This window comes from Rhipicephalus sanguineus, chromosome 2, assembly GCF_013339695.2.
Source record: "Rhipicephalus sanguineus isolate Rsan-2018 chromosome 2, BIME_Rsan_1.4, whole genome shotgun sequence".
In the NCBI taxonomy this organism is placed as follows: domain Eukaryota; kingdom Metazoa; phylum Arthropoda; class Arachnida; order Ixodida; family Ixodidae; genus Rhipicephalus; species Rhipicephalus sanguineus.
The window spans coordinates 134,227,648-134,247,321 of NC_051177.1; the positions used below are offsets into that span (position 1 = coordinate 134,227,648).

General features: G+C 47.7%; 1 protein-coding gene across 1 annotated transcript in view; it reads right to left on the reverse strand.

The window, feature by feature from the left end:
* Positions 1-7,550, reverse strand: part of LOC119383683 (uncharacterized) — a 101,005-nt gene extending 93,455 nt beyond the window's left edge. Inside the window, exon 1 of the mRNA XM_037651959.2 lies at positions 7,291-7,550. Coding sequence (XP_037507887.1) covers positions 7,291-7,369 — 79 coding nt within the window. The 5' untranslated portion in view covers positions 7,370-7,550. The remainder of the gene's footprint in view (positions 1-7,290) is intronic.
* Between the last annotated feature and the right edge of the window lie 12,124 nt (positions 7,551-19,674).

A 19,674-nucleotide genomic window follows, 5' to 3' on the forward strand; every position in this document is an offset into this window, starting at 1 on the left:
GCGTGTCATTATAGAAAATGCATACATACGTAATTTTAAGGACCCTAGTTTCTTAAGCTGCGCTGAAAATGCATAAGAATGGAAGATTGAGCGAGTTGGTATGCGTTCATCTTTGTTGAAACAGCGCTCACTAGACGACGACGAAGTAAAAGAAGGCACAGGACAGGCGCTGCCTGTCCTGTGCCTTCTTTTACTTCGTCGTCGTCTAGTGAGCGCTGTTTCAACAAAGCTGAAAATGCGACTGCGCTGAAATTTGCCTTCCTCCGTGCCCTTCGCACGAGCTCATTGTTGTGTTTCGGTTTCGGTTCTGTATTGCACTGTACGAATGCCATGGGTTGTTATTGAAAAACTTTAGTTTTGAGAACGCCAAGAAGGTGAAAAAAAATATTTAAAAAATGAAAAAGCAGCGTTTTGGGCGGCCTTCAGGCTGCTGGTTGTGGGCGCCGCTCTGGTGTTCCTGTTTTACCCAGGCGACGTGTAAATAAAAGAGTGTGTGGAGAGTACTCGTTGAGTGCGGACGTTTCTCTGCTTCAGCGCTTCGCGCCAAACCGCGTTTTCGGGCTGGCTGGCGTCCCCGCCGGTCGCGTTGGTCACCGCCGGTCTTCGCCTGCTGCTGCGCCGGGACTACCAGCACGCAACACAGCACTCATGTTTCCCGACGTATTGCCAGATGGCGTCCATATCTCACACAGCGCCTCTTCTATCGTCTTTACCCGACATTTGCAGCGAAGCACGCAGATACGCGGCCAATTTTTTATGTAACGTCCGTTGCAGGCGTAGCCGCTGCCTTGCGCAGGAGTTTAATCGTCCTAATATCTGGGAACCTTCCCGACTATGTTGGAATGTCCTTATTGTCTTGAGTTCGAAAACGCGAACAGCTAAGACCATTTTAGACCTAACGCGGCCACCATCGATAAGGCTGGAATGTTCGATGCCGCATGTATAATTGCCAACCGGCCTTGCTGCAGATCGACGGCCCACGTTCTGTTCGCCGCTATTATTGTACAGTGTGTATTGCTCTTGTTTGACCTTGCGTATCCCGGGCACGAATTCAATCGAATAAAGAGTTCAGTCTAACACGCCGACAGCTTCTTTCTGTGACGTCACGATCCCGTTGCAATACTGCTATCATTTAAATGTTTTCTTGTCTTTTTGTAGGCGCCAATTCTGTACATTTCTCGTCCTGGTGTTTCTCCCTTCATTCTCAAGCTTTCATTATGATTATTATTATATTTGGCGTTTTACGCCCCAAAACCACGACATAATTATGAGAGACGCCGTAGTGGAGCCGAAAGTTTCGACCACCTGGGGTTCTTTACCGTGCACCTAAATCTAAGTACACGGGCCTCAAACATTTTCGCTTACCCCGAAATTGCAGCCGCCGCAGCCGTGTTTCAATTCCGCGACCTTCTGGTAAGCAGTCGAGCGCCATAACCACAAGACCACCCTGGCTGGGCCTCAAACATTTAGGTATAATTCCACACCAACTGGCCCAACTTTCCATCTTTTTAAATACTGTCATTTATCTCATCTTTGTATTCCGAAGCTCTTGTGAAACCGTGGCCGTTTCATGAACGCGATAATACCAAAATTGGCTAGCCATGAGATCATTGTATGACGACCACAAGTGGCACAATATTGACCTGAAGATGTCATGCCTCATGTATGTCGTGGCATAAATGACAAGGTCTTCGTGCTTTCATGACCCTTCAATAATCATGTACCGAAATACATATGCCTTGTCATTAGCCTCTTAGGTACGCAAAATGATGCGATATAAGTACAACGACACTCACGTATCATACACCTTCACATGCCTACGGCATCACATACATATCATGATGCCGTAGTGGTCGGTTTATTACCTTGCTGTATACCAAAAGATGCAACAACTGACGTGTTTTTGTGATAAACATGAACGACAGCTCACAAACTGAATGTTCATGGCAAGCATGTCATCCGTGTTACGAATGAATAACGTAACTCGCATGATGGCAATATCGTGAAGCCGTGTAGATCGTTTAAATATCACGGTGTATACCACAATATAAACGCATACCTATCAAACGTACGATAATAAATTACGTCATGACCTAATTACATGACTTGGTTAAAAGATGAACAATGCAGCGTATGCAGCTCTCTCAACGCTTTGCGTTAGATTGATTCCCATAGGGGACGCATCGGTGGCACTTTTTCTACCTGAAGAAATATAAATGACTCACATGTTTACTACAGAGTAAGAGCTGTACATAGTAAAGACTGATGAATAATAAGGTTGAAAACCCATACATTTAAAAGAAATGGGGCTCGTGGAACGGAAGGCATATTACACACTGCTTATTAGGTAAAAATTTCACAGAAACGTGTAGAGCTATACCATCACATTCGTGTGACATTTCAACATACAAACGTCGCATGGGCAAAAACGAGTACATGTGTTATGGCACGCTTTCCTTTCGTGTTATACAGATTCCTATGACGAAGGGATCAACCCTGCTTTTTTGTAGCTGAACCTATTATTTCGTGTAAACTGCTCCCAATGTAGTGAATATGTGTACTGCTTGTCTTCTTACTATTGTTCTCGTCTCAAAGTTGGGCTTGAAAGAATACATATAAAATTTTCTTCGCCGTCATAAGAACCAATGTAAGGCATCCCAATTATCGGTATTATTTCAGGTTCCTAAAATAAAGCATGTACAATTTTATGTGCTCGGGACGCTAAGTATGTAGAAAACGAAATTCTGTGCTGAATCGAGTGTCTTCTTTATGAAGCAGAAATGAGAACTCTCGCAAAATGTACGGTCGTTGGACAACTCTGTTTTTCTTGTCACTTTCCTGATTTTCTTTTCAAGATTAGTTGTATTACCTTCCTCCTCAATGGTAGGCATTGTTACGAGATGCACCAGGGTCTCGTGGGTAGCATGACACGAGGGCCAAAGAACTGGGCTGGGAATGTCCAGGCAGTGGCAAGGAAAAAGGTAGCCAACGAAAAAAGACGTTTAATACGTGACGAGGACAAAACACACACAATGCATGAGGAAGCCGAAACTCTCGACGCTCGATGCGCCGGCCTTTTATGAGCCCTCAGACGCTAAGAGGAGGAGGGCGCAGCTCCGCTGTTCGGACGCGTCCGGCGTCTCCGAGGAACGCGTCCAGTGTCTCTGAGAGGGACGCCAGCAAGGAAGAGAGCACTGCACAGGGGTCGCGCGTTCTGCATGTTAATGCAGCTCGGTTCTGAGGCACTTGCCCAGGTAGTCGTGCTCGGGGTCCAGCCTCTGGGAGCCTTTACGGTGGTAGGTCGTAGCGCGATCATAACAGCTTCTACGCCGGGGTATCGTTGTCCCGATGGACAAGGGTCAGCAACCACTGTCCAGAGAGATACTTCGCGGAAATCTGAAGTGCGCGTTGCTGGCGACGCTTGGACTCGCTGTCGGTGGCGGCACAATTGTCGTCCTGGAAAGTGCACCACGATAAGGCGACACAGCAACACCCATCACACACACCGCTGTATGAATGGCTTCCCTTTGGTGCGTCGGTTGTGAAAAATCGAAACAGCTCCGGCCTTGATGTACGTATTCAGAAGTGTGATCTTGATGGTGGCTTCACTAGAAGTACCTCGGTAAAAGCAGCCCGCAAGCGCCAGACAATTCACCCAAAGACCTACCAGGCTCAGTTTAAAACAATCAATAATGTTGGCAGGCGACAGGAACAAAAATCCAATGCCCAACGCATTAGCCAGTACCTCAATTCTCAAAGTGAAAGGAATACATTTTTTAAAACAAATAATCACATTTTGCAAAACACTGCAGCCGCGAGTTTGCAATACATTCAGGCACACTTGTTATTCGAAGCAACCGCTTAAGCGCTCTGCATTACCTTTTTTTCATCGCATTTTGAAATTGAATTCCTGAAATGGGGGGGGGGGGGAGGCTCAAGCGAAGAGCGTGTTTGCCTGGCACATTTTTTTTTCGCCGAAGACGACGCCTCCCCTTTCTTGATATGGGTGGAACAAAAAGCCATTGCTCTTCTGGAGAGCCCCATTTTTCGATGGTAGCTTGCCCATGCGCCTCAGGAAACGGGGCATCTGTTCTAGGAACTGTTCTAGCGTCTAGATCGGCAACGCTTTCTGGAGTTCGGCCATCCGCGTTCGGCTGTGGCGTTTGACATGCGTCTATCAAGGCAGGCGGATCATGGTCCAGCTGCCTAGCAAGTTCTAGTGCTTTTGAGCGGGTAAGCGGGCAAACCTCCCCCTTGTAGCGAAGCTTATTGGAACTCTGAAGGGGGTCGTCCTCTCCGTCGGTGCCATCTGCGCCAGTGAAGACCGGAGGGTCGCGGATACGAGGCACACCTGGGCATGAGGTCGGTGTAGGCGGGGCCGTTTGCTGGGAGGCGTCTTGAGGCATCGTAGGCGGCAGGGTACGAGATCGAAGAGCCAGGGGCATCGAATGAGGGCCGAAGTTGTTGTGAAAGCCCAGCACCCTCCACCAAATTATAAAGACGTTTATTTGCGGGCACTCGGCGACGATAAACGACTGCGACAGTCAAGGCGGGTGCCGACTCTGAGCTGCGCTCTGTCCGAAGAGAGCAACCCACTAGAAGGGGCCGGAGAGGACGACCCCCTTCAGAGTTCCAATAAGCTTCGCTACACCCTGTTCAAAACAAGTTCCCATATTCCTCAGAAACATTTCTGATCTATTCGAAAATAGGTAGGAATACTGTGGTGGTAGTCTGGCCGAAACCGCAGCTTGAGTAGTGAACGTTCCAAAGAGCCCCTCGATACGGACGCGCGCGAGTGGAAGACAAACGCTGTGCTCCAGCACCAACTGTCGTATCCATGCACACTTGCCAGTGAAGTCCTTGGCGCTGACATAAGATGGATGAACGACATCCATGGTGGCTGCAGAATCTCTAAGTACCCTGCAGCGCTTTCCGTTCACCGTACACTCTTTCATGAAGGGCTTAAGTAGCTCTAAGTTCTCATTGTCGGCACTGACATACGAGAATACAAGACTGATTTCGGCAACCTGAGGCAAGGTGCCCCGGTTGATGGCACTTATAGCATGTTATCGGCTTCTGCCCTTCAAACTGCCTCTTCTTCTCGTCTTTAAAAGTAGCTTTAGGTAACGTCTGTTCAATTTCCTTCTCTGGATCTGGGCCTTTCGCGTTAGCGTTGCGTCTCAAAAGCTTTGGGGATTCATTATCCGCGCCTTGCTTCGGAAACGCGTCGAGCGTCCGCCCTTCACTTTGCTGCGATGCATGGCGCGACGCGTATTCCTCCGCGAGCTCGGCCGCTTTTTCAACTGTGTTCACGTCGGGCCTGTCGACGATCCATAAACGCATTCGGTCAGGAATCGTGTTGTAAAACTGCTCCAGGCACAGGCACTCGACAACCTTCGCCATGTCTTCGTAAACTTCCGCGATTCTTAGCCATTCAACGAAGTTGAGCTTTAAGTTGTATCCGAACTCAACGTACGATTCGTTTTTCAACTTAGTGGCTTTTCGAAAGCGCTGCCGAAACGCTTCTGGAGACAGGCGGTGCCTCTTAAGAAGACTGGATTTTACAATATCGTAGTCCTCATACTGCTCTGCGCTAAGTCTCCACATAGCGTCCGCTACCTGGAACGGCAAAACGGTTAACAGGCGCTGTGGCCATGACGCCTTAAAGAACTTCATTCTTTGGCAAGTCCGTTCAAAGTTCACGAGAAACATTCCGATGCCCTCTCCTACTTGGAAAGGCTGCAATAAATCCTTCATACTAAAATTTTCTCGCGCTTCTGCGACTGGCAGGTGCGCTTCGACGCTAGCCGCCTTCGGCTTCTCCAGTTCCAGCTCTAAGCGCTTTAATTCGAGCTCAAGCAATAGTCTCTCTTTCTCATCAACACGCCTCTTTTCATCGTTTGCCTGACGCTCTTTCTCATCAGCCCGGCTCTTCTCTTCGTTTGCCTGGCGCTCTCTGACAATTTCCCAACATTCTAGAAGCTCGCTGTCATCTGCTTCCAAGGCAAGCAAAGACTGAATGATTTGCGGCTTCCTCATGGCGTTTCCCGCTTCCACTCCCAATTCTGCGCATAGCAACAACACTTCAGGCTTGCGTAGAGAATTGAGATCCATGACCAGCTCAGACGCTGAACCCCTCTTCTTATCCATTCTTTGTCAGCTACCGCCAAGTGTGACAACGCAAAGGGACTTAGTACCGATAAAGGCAACCTGCCAGCTTCAAGCTTCAAAGCTATTCTTAAAAGCCTGGCAAATCTCAAAGGAGAAAAGTCCGACATTCACGTAAATGCAGTCACGGGTTTCGTTGTGATCTCCACGGTTCAGTTGGCACAAGTTGCAAGGGCCACTGCAATCCCACCGCTGCCACCAGTTGTTACGAGATGCACCAGGGTCTCGTGGGTAGCATGACACGAGGGCCAAAGGACTGGGCTGGGAATGTCCAGGCAGTGGCAAGGCAAAAGGTAGCCAACGAGAAAAGACGTTTAATACGTGAAGGAGGACAAAACACACACAAAGCATGAGGAAGCCGAAACTCTCGACGCTCGATGCGCCGGCCTTTTATGAGCCCTCAGACGCTAAGAGGAGGAGGGCGCAGCTCCGCTGTTCGGACGCGTCCGGCGTGTCCGAACAGCGGAGCTGCGTCCCGTGTCTCTGAGAGGGACGCCAGCAAGGAAGAGAGCACTGCACAGGGGTCGCGCGTTCTGTATGTTAATGCAGCTCGGTTCTGAGGTACTTGCCCAGGTAGTCGTGCTCGGGGTCCAGCCTGTAGGAGCCTTTACGATGGTGGGTCGTAGCGCGATCATAACAGCATACACTTTGCTTCTGTTTGTAGCATTCATCTCTCCTAATATTTGCTGGTGATGATTGTATCATAATAATAATAATAATATTAATAATAATAATAATAAGAAGAAGAAGAAGAAGAAGAAGAATAATAATGTCTACCACACAAAAGACTTAAGTATAATTTTCTTATTAGGGTAAGTTGCAATTTGCACTGCCTATTATTTCATACTAACTGCAACATTAGAAGATACCTAACATAGTAAACCGATTTCATTCAATTTTTTTGAATTAGCGTTGTACTAGTTAACATTGTGCGTATATCTTCTTCCGCATCATTGTTATCCGCACACGCACAGTAAAATACATTTGGTTATACCGAACTTAGTGCTTTACAACAGCGGTATCTAGTCCAAAAAAGCTTTCAAAATGCAAATCTAGAAAAACAAGAGTTACAACAGATCATCGCACTTCGAGGCACAGATATGTGACTGAACATATACTCACCGATAGCACTACCAACCCCTGCATCTACAGGAATAAGAGCGGAGGCCATGAGGATTAGGCCTACTATGGCTCCTCTCATCTTCTTTGTTTGGTATGAAGAAATAACCTATGTGGCCGCAATTACTATTCGTGCACAAGAAAAGCAGGATGCAGCAAGCTTAGTTTGTTGACGTCACTGAAAGAGGACCAACGGATTCGTTACAAAATACGTAAATTCCGCTGCCTATTTCTAGCACGTCCGACTTGGGGTTTGTGGGTATCTCTATGCTCAAGCGGGATATATGTTCAAACAATAGAACGATTATTCACGCAAACAGAAGTCCAGCGGAAAGCACATGACGGGTCCACAGTTCCATATTTTATACATTCGAATGCCATCGGGCGCGTACAACTGACAAAAAAGAGCGATGAGCACATACAGGGTTATTTGAAAGCTTTTTTTATTTAGTGGCGTAGCAGACATCAAAAAAGTATACAAGAAAACGATCCACTCGCCGGTAGTTTGTAGTATAAATGAGTAGCGTCAAAAGACCGTGCGGTTGGAAAGAGCCCGACTTTATCTTTGTGGTGAACGCGAGCTAATATGTATAATAACGAAAGATCAACACATATTTAGCTACTGTGATAGTTTAACACAGATTATGAAAATGGCAAGTCAATTCTTCAAATCCCGCATCCAGGAGCAACGGTTATGAAGAAGAAATGTATGATTCACATCATTGCACCACTAAGCTACCAGCGAATCCCAACGGCTTTCCTGGGAACAAAAGCTTCCTACTCACCGAAAAATTTATCCTGGTTGGAGATTGACTCACAGAACCAACGAATTTCCGAGATATTTGCTCTAGCATATAGAACTAAATAGGAACCATAAGTTCTCAAAGGGAGGTTATTTGTTCTAAAACAGGAAGCACATGGACATTTAAATTGTTTAGTCAGCTTTGCGGAAGCCAGCTAGGTACAGGGAGAGTTATGAAGAGGAGTACCTAGTATTTTGTAGTCAACCCTTGTTTGTCGTGCAATCTCGATTACTTAGTTGTCAAATGGCCATATTTTTCATCGCTAAGTCACAATAACCACATGGTCAGGAGTTGCTAACAGTATGGTCGTGCCGATGTGGTGCTTTGTCGCGATACCTTGTCGGCATGCTGTCGTCGCAGCAATATGACAGTCAACACGCTCGTTAACATTACCACACTATACCATGCGTTTTTTACTCTAATTTTCACACAACTGTGCTTCTGTGCTTCATCTTCGCGTGCATGATATGTTGACTTTTGCACCTCAATGTTGGCTTTTATTCACTTGATTAAATATTGCGCTCAAGGTTTCAGTGACGTGGCAACCCATCAACTTGTCTTTCACACGGCCTAGGAAAATGTCTCTCAGGGAAAAAGTGCCTGTTTCTGAAGCATGGCTCCCAGCGTGGCGTAAACGACACTGGTATTTACGAGCTCTGCATGACTCGAGAAAAATTGTAAGGGCGCCTTGAGACAGTGGGCCTTAGTATCCAATATACAGGACTCTCTAAAAACCTGGATCCGACCTTCAGAAACTGGATCGATCTTTCGGCGGGAAGCTTGCCGAACACCATTGCCGAACATCACAAAAATCATTATAGTATCAACTATGATGCTGTCTCTTTTATTTTACTTTGCTCGTGATCAAAATGTGATCGATGCGCCTGAAGATACTGAACGCCGGACTTCGGAAACATTTGGCTATATATGTATAAGTGCGGCTAAGCAAACTGTAACTAAACGACCACCATTGAAACCTTTACCGTTTTCTGAACTTTGAAATGAAGTGTTCCAGTTCTCTTCACACAGCGCGGACTGCAAACAAAAACAAACTTTTCAAGAAACTTCCCAGAAATGACCCGTGATCATCCGCAAGCATTGCATTATCATCATCGTCGGTAGCACAAGACATCACTCTACACAAGTTTGTGGCAAACTGATTTTCTACTTCAGGCGCGTCGATGCTAAAAATATAAGCTCTTTGATGACTAGGAGGAAGAAATGCACGAGACCTTTCCCTATCGGAAAAAGCTGGGCATGCGAAGCTCGGCTGGCGCGTACCTGGCCTTATACATGTGATTTATTCTTTCTTATGTTCTTTATTTTGTTGTTTTATTTATTCATTTCTCTATTTCTATATCATAGAGCAATGCGCCCTCCTATTAACGCGATAGCGTTAAAGAGCTCGTATCGCAGAAATTCAGCCGTCGGCGTCGGCACCGTTGGTTGTGAGCGAAAAAATCATTATCTTGTCCGTGACGAAAAAATCGAAAAAGCTGCAAATAAAATAAACAATAAAAATGTTGGGTCCGAGTGAGAATCGAACCCAGGCCGTCTGCGTGGCAAGCAGGTGTTCTACCCCAAAGCCACGCCTCTGCTTGGAGCTGCATTGAAAGTAACTTTCATGCTTCCTAAAAATACGCGTCCTGCATACAGGTGTCACACGACGAGATGTAATATCGCAGTAATATTTCGTGGTGCAAGCGTACATTGCCACTGGGCGTCACACCACGTCAATATCATAACGACTTGGTGGTTGAAAGACAGCCCTCCATTACAAAAGGCACACACATTACTGCGCGTATTCCCTTGAGACCACGTAGTGGGTGCATCGCAACTTCGAAAAAGTTTCTCGCGCATAATTGCTCCTGGTTTAAAGCATGCTACCAATTACATAAGGCACACACCTTATTGCGCACATTCTGTTGAACACTCGTAGTGTTCGAAGTGCGCACTAGGGGCAGGATATCGCTATCGCGTTCAACTCTTAAAGGCGAAGCTTAAGCGTCCCCCAATTTTTTGTCATTCCTCAATGCCGGTAATGGGACCTTCTTCCGCGTGTTTAGCAAGCAGCACTTAGCTGCTACAGGCAACAAGGAAGACCACATATCCAGGCAAAAATGAAATGTGCCAATGTGAAATGGCATGTGACCTCGATAAAATACCAGGCTGCAATAACAGAAACGCCTTTTTGCCGACAACCCCGCGATGGAGAGGGCATCAGATATTGAAAAACGGCACATACAAGTACGTATGAGGCATTTGCGCCTGTGAGGGCCGCATTTTTGCACACTACAATTGCTAACACCTACCACGTAGTGACGGCTCGCCGTCTTTGCCTACCCACGACGTGCCTGCGCTCTGTGTCACCGACATGTGCGTTGAGAAATGGAAAACCACTTATGGACTTCTTGCGTCTGCCTCCATCGCAACACATATATAAAGGCATGCGCCGTCGAATAAAGCTCTTCGGTATCCTTGCTGTGTTTTATGGGTCTCTCTTGTCTGCTTCGATTTGCCAATTGCTGGACTGAAGGTCCATCGAAAAGTACTTCGCGTTGTGTAATCGATCCAGGGCGTCGTCTACATTGGGAAGATGATACACGTCCTTCTTCGTGATTTTGTTCCGGCGACAATAATCAACGCAAAAACTAGAGTACCATCTTTCTTCACTTGCACTACCGGAGAACCCCATCGACTCTTGGATGGCTGAACCATGTCGTCGCTTAGCATTTCATCGACTTGCTTCTCTACGGTTTCGCGTTCTCGTGTCGAAACTAGATACGGACTCGAACGGATTGGTCGGGCGCTTTCTTCTGTTATGATACGAAGTTATGCGACTGGGATCTGTTGAATCTTGACGACGATGCGAAGCAGTCCTTGAATTTCAGGAGTAGGGCTTTGAGCTTGTATTGCTTGTGCTTCGGGATGCCTAGGCTGACGTCGAAATCTGGCGTTGAAACCTCGATCCGTCGAACCAGGTATGTTAGCATCGAAGAGGGTGATAGCATTTCTGTCGTCCAATGATTCGTCGATGTAGGCTACCGTCGTACCAGTTATGAGGTGTCCGTATTCGTGGCCGAAGTTTGCCATCATTACTTCAGCGCTTGCCATCATTCAGCTTGGCAATGCCTCTTTCAAAGATCCCAACATGAATCTGTAATAACGTGAGCAATAGAAAGCTGACCGAGATGAATCTGATAAGTTTATTGGAAGGCGCATCATATCTAGGCGCAGAACCACGTAATCGGTCGCACAGTAATGCGCGCACAGGGTGCGCAGTGATACGTGACGTCACGCTACAACACCCCTTCCCCCTCAGATCACTTCCGAGAGCCACTGGACTGGCATCTGTTCAGGCTATGTCGCACATGTGCTCTACGCCGCAAAGTTAGAAGTTCCGCTGCCGGTGGCGCGCCTTCGGCGCCGGGCTGGTCCGGCGCGCTGGTGGCAGCTGTTCCGGCCGTGGGCAATGCAGTTGCGGAAGGCGAGACGTCGCAGACGTGGTCGCACGTGGAATCCCGAGAGGCGACCCGCCGACTGGCCCACACACCAACAGAACCGTCGGAGGAGTGTTGTCTTTGGATGCAGTCGGAGCAGGTTGTGAATGCGGACAGCTTGAAGAATCCTGGCTTCCTTGGCGGGCTCTGATGTTGTCCGCATGCGTAACTCGCAGCGCCTGCGACACTTTCACCGGCAAAGGCACGGCACTGATAACCTGTGTCACGACACCATCTTCCCATGACACTGTTTCACCTCGGACAGTTTTCACCCACACAGCAAAACATCGAGAAACCCCCGCGACATGTCATTTTGCACATTGTGACGTTGCTGCTGCTACCGCAAGGTTAGCTCGACATCTGATTTTAGCAAAAATAATTTAAAATCTGGCTGTCTTTTCAAGAATAACTCTGCCGGGTAATGGTCAGTGTTACTGTGGGGAGTTTTCCTATACGTCATTAAATATCTGTCCAAACATTCCCGAAATGAGTGTTTCTGGTAGCTAGCTTTGTCCTGCAAAACATGCCTTAGCAGCGTCAGCAATAAACGCTCGGCCGGGCTCCAGTAGAATCGCGTGATACGGTGGCGTCTTGACTTACTTTACATTGTTTACACTCAAGAATACCGCGAACTTTTCGGAAATAAACTGCGATCCATTATCACTCGAGCTGCAGCACTCGAGCATTCGAGCTGCAGCAAGCGCAGGCGCAGGCTTGTCGTGGCCTAAGATTGTGAGCAGTGGCTGATGATCTGTATAAAGAGTGAACTCTCGTGTATGCAAGTAGCGATGGAGCTTTTTTAACCCAAAAATCAGTGTTAATGCTTCGGGCACGCAGTAAGCATAGTTTTTCTCTGCTGCTGTAAGTGTTATAGATGCAAATGCGACTGGCCTTTCGTGTCCGTCCGCGATCTCATGAAAATTGACAGCACCCAATCCATACGATGAAGCATCACAAGACATAGCAATTCGTTTCGCCACGTTGTAAAAAGTGCGCACATTACTCGTGATAAGTAACAGATTCGTAGAAGCACAAGCTCCGCTACATTCTCCTATCCACTACCACTTTTCGCCCTTGCTCAGCAGATTTTAGAACGGTTCTGCCACGCAGGCATTGCTACTTCATAACATTGCGTAAAAGGTTAACATGCCTAGATTAGCATTTAGCGACTGGGCTCTGGCGCTGCTGTGGTCGCCTTTATCTTTTCTTCTGTAGGATAGACATCTAGAGCGCCGTCACTGTGACCGAGATAAGTCACAATGCTCTGAAAGCAACGGAACTTTTCCTCTTTCAGTGTCACGTTGTAGTCAATAAGCCACTGCAGGACTATTTCAAATTTTTGTTATAGTCGGCGCCGTCTTTTTCCGACACAATTACGCCGTTTATGTAACATCGCACTTGCGGTATGCCCTTGAGCAACTCACCCATGAAGGGCTGAAAAATAGCGCGCTGACTACCCCGAATGGTAAGCGCTGGAACGTGAACAGTCCCCTGTGCGCATTAATGGTTATTAGTGGTCGGTACTCGACAGTGTATTGGTTACCGCTAAGGCCGTCTAGGTACGCCACCCAGTCTGGCAAGGCGCTCGAGGACTTCCGGTGGACGAATAATAAACATTAGTTTTGCCATGGCCACTGTACGTGTTAGTCTCGTTTCATACATGGCGTCAGAAGCGGCCAGATCACCACTCTAGGAAATGACTGATCCGTTACGTTTTTGGGATAATGTGGCGGAGAACTGTATTCGGTTCAAGCAGCGATCCAAGCTGTACTTCACGGCCACAGAATCATCGGAACCTAGAAGGCAACGCAGCCCCGATCAGAACGCCGCCATCTTGTTTCACCTGGCGGGCCAAGAGGCAATCGATGTGTACAACACTTTCGACAAACTGGTGAAGAAAAGCAGGACTACAAGTTAGTCCAAGCATTCGAGGCATGCTGCTTACATCAGAGCAACGAAACGTTCGAGCGCTACGTGTTGCGGAACCGCACGCAGACCGAAGGTGAGCCTTTCGAGCAGTTCTATCGGGACCTGCAACTGAAATCGTTTAGCTGCAATTTTGAGAACCTCCGGGAGTCGATGCTGCGTGACCAAATAGTGTACGGTACATCTAGTAAAGCGTTGAGAGAAAAGCATCTAGCCAAAAAGGACTTGAAGCTCAGCACAGCTGTTGAGTGGGCAAGGCTGAGCAAATCGCTGTCGCACAAACTAAAGAGTGGAGTGAAACCAAGAGCCTAGACACAGTGATGCAAGAAAAAAAAGAGTACCAGCAGCACAGGAAGGTCTCGCTAGGGCCCAGCAAAGAGAGATATCAAGGAAAGAAATGCGGCTACTGCGACCGCTCACATAGGCCTCGCGAGTGTCCATCATATGCGAAATATTGTGCTAGATACGGAAAGCAGAATTATTTCGCAGTTTGCTGCAAAGCAAGAGCAACGCATATGAACGACGTCGCCGAGCGGGACAACGACGCCTTTAATGTCATCTACCTCATGTATAAAAGCTAGCACGACCGATCGGCGCGACTAGGAGGTTGCGACGCATATTTCGGTACGAGAAGTGCGGCTGAAACTCGACACCAGCGCACAGGTCAACCTGCTGCCGCGCGATGTGTTTGACGCCTGGAAACCAAGTGCCAGCCGCAGCCGGCCCGAGCAGTACTGCGAAGCTGGGTGGTGATGAAAAAGTGCATATGGGGAAGGTATGCCTCCCAGTTCAGATTGGAGAAGACACCAGGATAGTGGGATTCTTTGTTGAGAAGAAAGGTCGGCAGGGGATCCTAGGATTGCACGCTTGCGAGCAGTTTGGTCTCGTGAAGGATGACTTATCTGAATGCATTCGTAGAGCGTATCCGAAGTTGTTTACGTTCATGGGACTACTAAAGCGAGAATACAGCATGGCGCTCCAAAATGGCGCCCGCCCAGTCGTCGTGTCGGCGCCACGTGTACCTCACGCAATTCGACCCCGGTCGAAAGAGGAACTTGATCGCTTGCAGGCAGCAGGGATTAAAGCCAGGGTGCGTGAGAATTCTGACTGGGTAAGCCCACTTGTTATTGCTGGAAAGACGAACGGTCAACTTCGGGTCTGCATGGATCCCAGAAAAGTGAATGATGATCTTTAGACCGAACAACACTTTCAACTTCCACGCAGAGCAGAGATATAAAATCGAACTGATGGGGCTAAATATTTCAGCTCGCTTGATGGCAACAGCGGTTTTCACCAAATACCTCTTGATGAATGGTCCTAGCACATTTGCACATTCAGCAGCCCATTTGGTCGTTAGCGGTTCCTAAGGGTGCCCTTTGGCATTGCATCTTCTCCAGAGATAATTCAAAGAACTTGACCGAAATTGTTGACCTGCTACTTGGGATACGCAGCTACATCGATAATTTTTATTTTGGGGTGCCTCAAGGGATGAGCACCACGAAATGCTGAACAATGACATGAAAACAGCCAGTGAAGCGGGCCTCACACTTAATTGGGAAAAATGTAAGTTCGGAGTGAAGCAGATAGACTTCCTTGATGATAGAATAAGTGCGAAGGGCATCAAACCAAACCCAGAACAGGTAGAGTGCATAGCCCATGGCCAGAGACCAGCAACAAAAAAGGAAGTCCAAAGGTTGCTGTGCGCTGTCAACTATTTTAGCAAGTACTTGCCGAACATAGCAAGCCAGACAGAATCACTTCGAGGACTTTTGCGTGAAGGCATTATCATTGAATGGACAAGAGCGCACGACATCGACTGCACCCATCTAAAAAATGCTAATGCGAGCTCCAGCGCTTCCAATTTTCGATCCATCCTCGCCTACTCATTCGTCTACTGACGCATCCGCCTATGCATTGCGGGCAGCACTTCTTCAGCAGCATGGTACCGAGTGGCGACCGGTCTGCTATGCGTCAAGAGTTTTGACCGAAACCAAGTGCCGATACGCACCGATTGAAAAGGTAGCCCTTGAAATAATGTTTGGCTGTGAGAAACTTCATGAGTTTGCTCTAGGAGAAGATATATGGTAGAGACTTCTCACAGTTCAATATTATCTATCTCAAAGAAAGGGCTCAGCGACATACTGCCCCGTCTTGAAAGGTTGTTCCTGATACTGCTGAGACATGACCACCGGCTGCACTTTGTTCAAAAGAGACTGATTGTACCTGACACCCTGTTGAGGATTCAAGGAAAATGCGTGTCAGAAAACTGCTCGAAGGACTTAGAAATGCACGCCACCAGTGTTTTAGAAGAACAAGCCAGCAGATTCTAGAGCTAGAGAAACAGAACTGCAGCAGGTCATGAAAATTCTGCAGGCGACAGAGCCTATCAAAGCGGTGTGGAAAAAACAGACTAACGAATTGGCTGTGGTGGAAGGTGTGCTGATGAAAGGTACCAAAGCTGTAATTTCTTCCAAGTTTAGAAAAGAAATGCTCTGTCCGTGATGCAGGGGGCATCTGGGCATGGCCAAGTGCATGTCACGAGCACGCACTTACTTGTACTGGCGAGGATGGCAGCTCACAGAAGAAAAATCCTTGAACAGTGCGAGACCTTCCAAATACATGCACACAAACAACCCGCTGAGCCACTGGTGTTACGAGACACACCAAAGCAGCCCTGGTAAGGGTAGGAGCGGACTTGTGCGAATATGCTGAAAAACATTACCTAGTCGTGTACGATGCATACTCTTGCTATCCGGAGCTTGACGAGTTGCATGGGACCACGACAAGTGAAGTCATAAATAAACTCTCGCGGGCATTTGCACGTTATGGCATTCCACATGAGCTCTGCACTTGCGGCGGTCCCCAGTTTACAGCCAAGGAATTTAAGAAATTACAGTTGTGTTCGACTTTGATTATCTCTAGCCCGTATTAACCGAAATTTAATGGACACGGGGAAAAGGGGGTACAATCATCAAGAGGCTACCAAGAAGACAGGGTCAAAGAAAGAGTTTTGGCTTGGCCTCCTCAGTTACCGTGCAGCTCCACTCGAAGACGGTGTCTCACCATCCCAGTATCTAACAGGTTACAAGAGCAGAACACCACTCCCATACCTTTGCTTGGATTCAGCACGGCAGCTATCAAACCCTCGAATACACAAGCAAAATATGAACACAGGACAGCAGCTCCCGTCGCTCCAACCCGCAGATTTTCTTCGTATTTGTTCTGGACACAAATGGGGCAGGAAAGCTAAGGTTCTGGACCTTGTGGCCCCGTGATCGTACTGAATGCTAACAGATAATGGAAGCGAATTCAGAAGGAACCGCCAAGACTTAAGGAAAACAAAATACTCTACCAACTCAGCACCACAGCAGCTTCATCCTACTAAACTTAGCAATGAGGGCGACGGGAGAAATTCAGAACTGCAGGGGGCAACCGATGCAAAACGGGCATTCATATGTGTTGACCTTCTCTAGTGAGCGAAAGATCAACAGCAGCAGCAGCAAGGGAACTATATGCCCCCCAGACAACTAGAAGCATCTACAGCATCATCGCCCATAGTAGGAGCAATGGCTTCCGCAGAATGCCTTCCTCCCGCACCTCCATGACCAGCGGGTGTGTCGGGGGTAGATGAGCCTAGAGCGTCGTCCAGCCAACAAACCAGCGAGCAGCCAGCTGTGCAGGGTGCAAGAGGTTCTGCAAAGACTGCTATAGAACACCGTTATAATGCATCCCCGCGGTGGTCGTCACGAATCCGAAGAGCTCCCCAGCGATTGGCCTACCAGAATTAAAGTAGTGTCCTCTTGCATCTTATGAAGGACTTAGTGTGTAATCAGCTTGTAATTTTAAATAAAATAGGATGTATCGGTTACCGCTAAGACCGTCTATGTACGCCACCCAGTCCGGCAGCGCGCTCGAGCAGTTCTGCTGCGCAAGTAATAAACATCAGTTCTTCCAAGGCCACTGTACGTGTCGATCTCGTTTCATACAGGCAGTAAGCGGAATCTTCTGATACGCGGCCGAAAGATCCAACCCAGAAAACACTTTGCCGCCAGCTATTGCAGAGTACAGATCTTCCGGTGTAGGCAATGGGTATTGGTCGGACTTTAACACAGGAATAATGGTGGCTTTGTAGTCCCCGCACAAACTCCGTGAACCATATTTCTTTTCAATTACGACTAGTGGCGTGGCCCAATCGTTCTGATTTACCGGCATACAACAACGCTTTTCTCTAGCTTTTCTAGATCGCCTTCCACTTTTTTTGCAGCGCAAATGGGACGTTTCTGGCCTTGCCAAAACAGGCGTGAAATACCGGCTTAGAACTGTCCTTGCTAGATAATTTTTTATTCTTCCAGGTTCCTTAGAAAACACCCCTGAGAACATTTTTTTTCACTGCCTCTACCTTGCTAGAGTCGCTTACATTCATAGCAAACACTTTTTCCGTCAACCCTGAGCCCTTCAAGCCAACTTTGCCCCATCAGCAATGGCACCTGCTTGCCGTGATACTTGACGATAATATCGGGTAGTCGCAAAGACTGTTTTCCCATCGTAACGGAATTCTTGCATTGTCATTTTACTGGAACAGGTTCCCCAGTGAATGTCTTTAGGATTACTCGACATGGCTCGCACTTGACATGAGGAAATGCGTTCAGCCTCACTCTCAAGGAATTAATGTTACATCTGCTCCCGTGTAAATATGCATGCAGAGGTCGTGCCCTTCTACGTTTATTTGAACTTCATACACAGAACGCACTGTATTGATATCATTAAAAACACCTAATTCAGAGTCACTATAGGAGCAGTTCACCACGTTTCCAGTCTTGAGTTCTCTGCGATTACTGGACACATCTTCTGTAGATGGCCGGCTTGCGAACAGCTGTGACACTGTACTTCCTTATACCAGCAAAACACTAGCCATATGCGCAGACTCGATTGGCTTCCTTGAACTTCCAAAACTGCTCTTTCTTTTCGCTTCCATTTCCTGTTATCGCGATGGCATGCAAAGCCGTTTGCTTGCCTTTCGCATGAAGTTACCCTGTCTGCCGCGCAGCCTGCGCTCTGTCCAGGGCTGTCTTGTACGCCTTGTGGAAGCTTAAATCTTCCTTAGCAAATAAGGCGAGTTCCGTTTCCTCGCGTCACAAGCCTACCACTATCCTGTCTCGCAGCGCGTCTTGCAGAAACTGACCGAAATCGCACTTTCTTGCTAAATGCTTTAAGGTCTTTGTGAAGTCCTCGACGCTTACCTGTTCTTCTTTTGCTCACTTGGTATATTGTTTCTAGTGTTTCTACAACAGGAGTGTGACCTCTTCAACGAACTTGTCCCGATGAGCAGCGGCTACTACCAAACTTTTCAGCACCTCATACGTTCGTGGTCCTATCGTGCTAAAGAATATTGCGAACTTCTTTTCCTATTTAGTGCCATGTGCAGTGACGAAGCGCTCAAAATGTTCCAGATAGGATTCAAAATTCTAATCCTCCTCGTCGAACTCGTATAGCTTGCCTAATGACGCCATTGTTCTGTAAAAATGCAGCATATTATCGGGTTGCTTTCCGCGACCACAGCGCTGCCTCTTGCCGAAGGTAGTGCCGCCTAGTTGAACCGTGCCGTCCATGGCTGCTCTTGTTTCCTGGTCCGTGGCTGTCGACCGCCTGTCGTCCGCAATATTGATTCGTACAGAGCAAGTACAACGGGGCGTATCCCATCATCGGCGCCAGTGTAATAACGTTAGCACCAGACAGCTTACCCAGAAGCGACTGATAAGTTTATGAAAGGCGCGCCATAGATAGACGCAGAACCAGACGATCGGTCGCACAGGAATGTGCGCACTGGGTGCGCAGTGATATGTAACGTCACGCTACAACAAATCCAACCCAACCATTCGGCGTGGCAGTCAGGTATTCTACCACAGAGCTACGCCAGATCTCGAAACTGCTTTAGAAAAACACCCTATGTCGGTGAAACGTCAATTGTGGCTGTGGTGCTCGCTGTATAATTCTATAAGAACGTAATAAGCACTACGTATTACCACGGGGTTGTGACGTCGACTATGGAAGCAGTCGGCGTGCCTGAGATGAAACTGTTTATTTGGCCGAACTTGTTGCCGGGAAACGGAAAGTCGAACGACAGCTCTACACGCTGTTTACTGATAGCGGTGAACAGA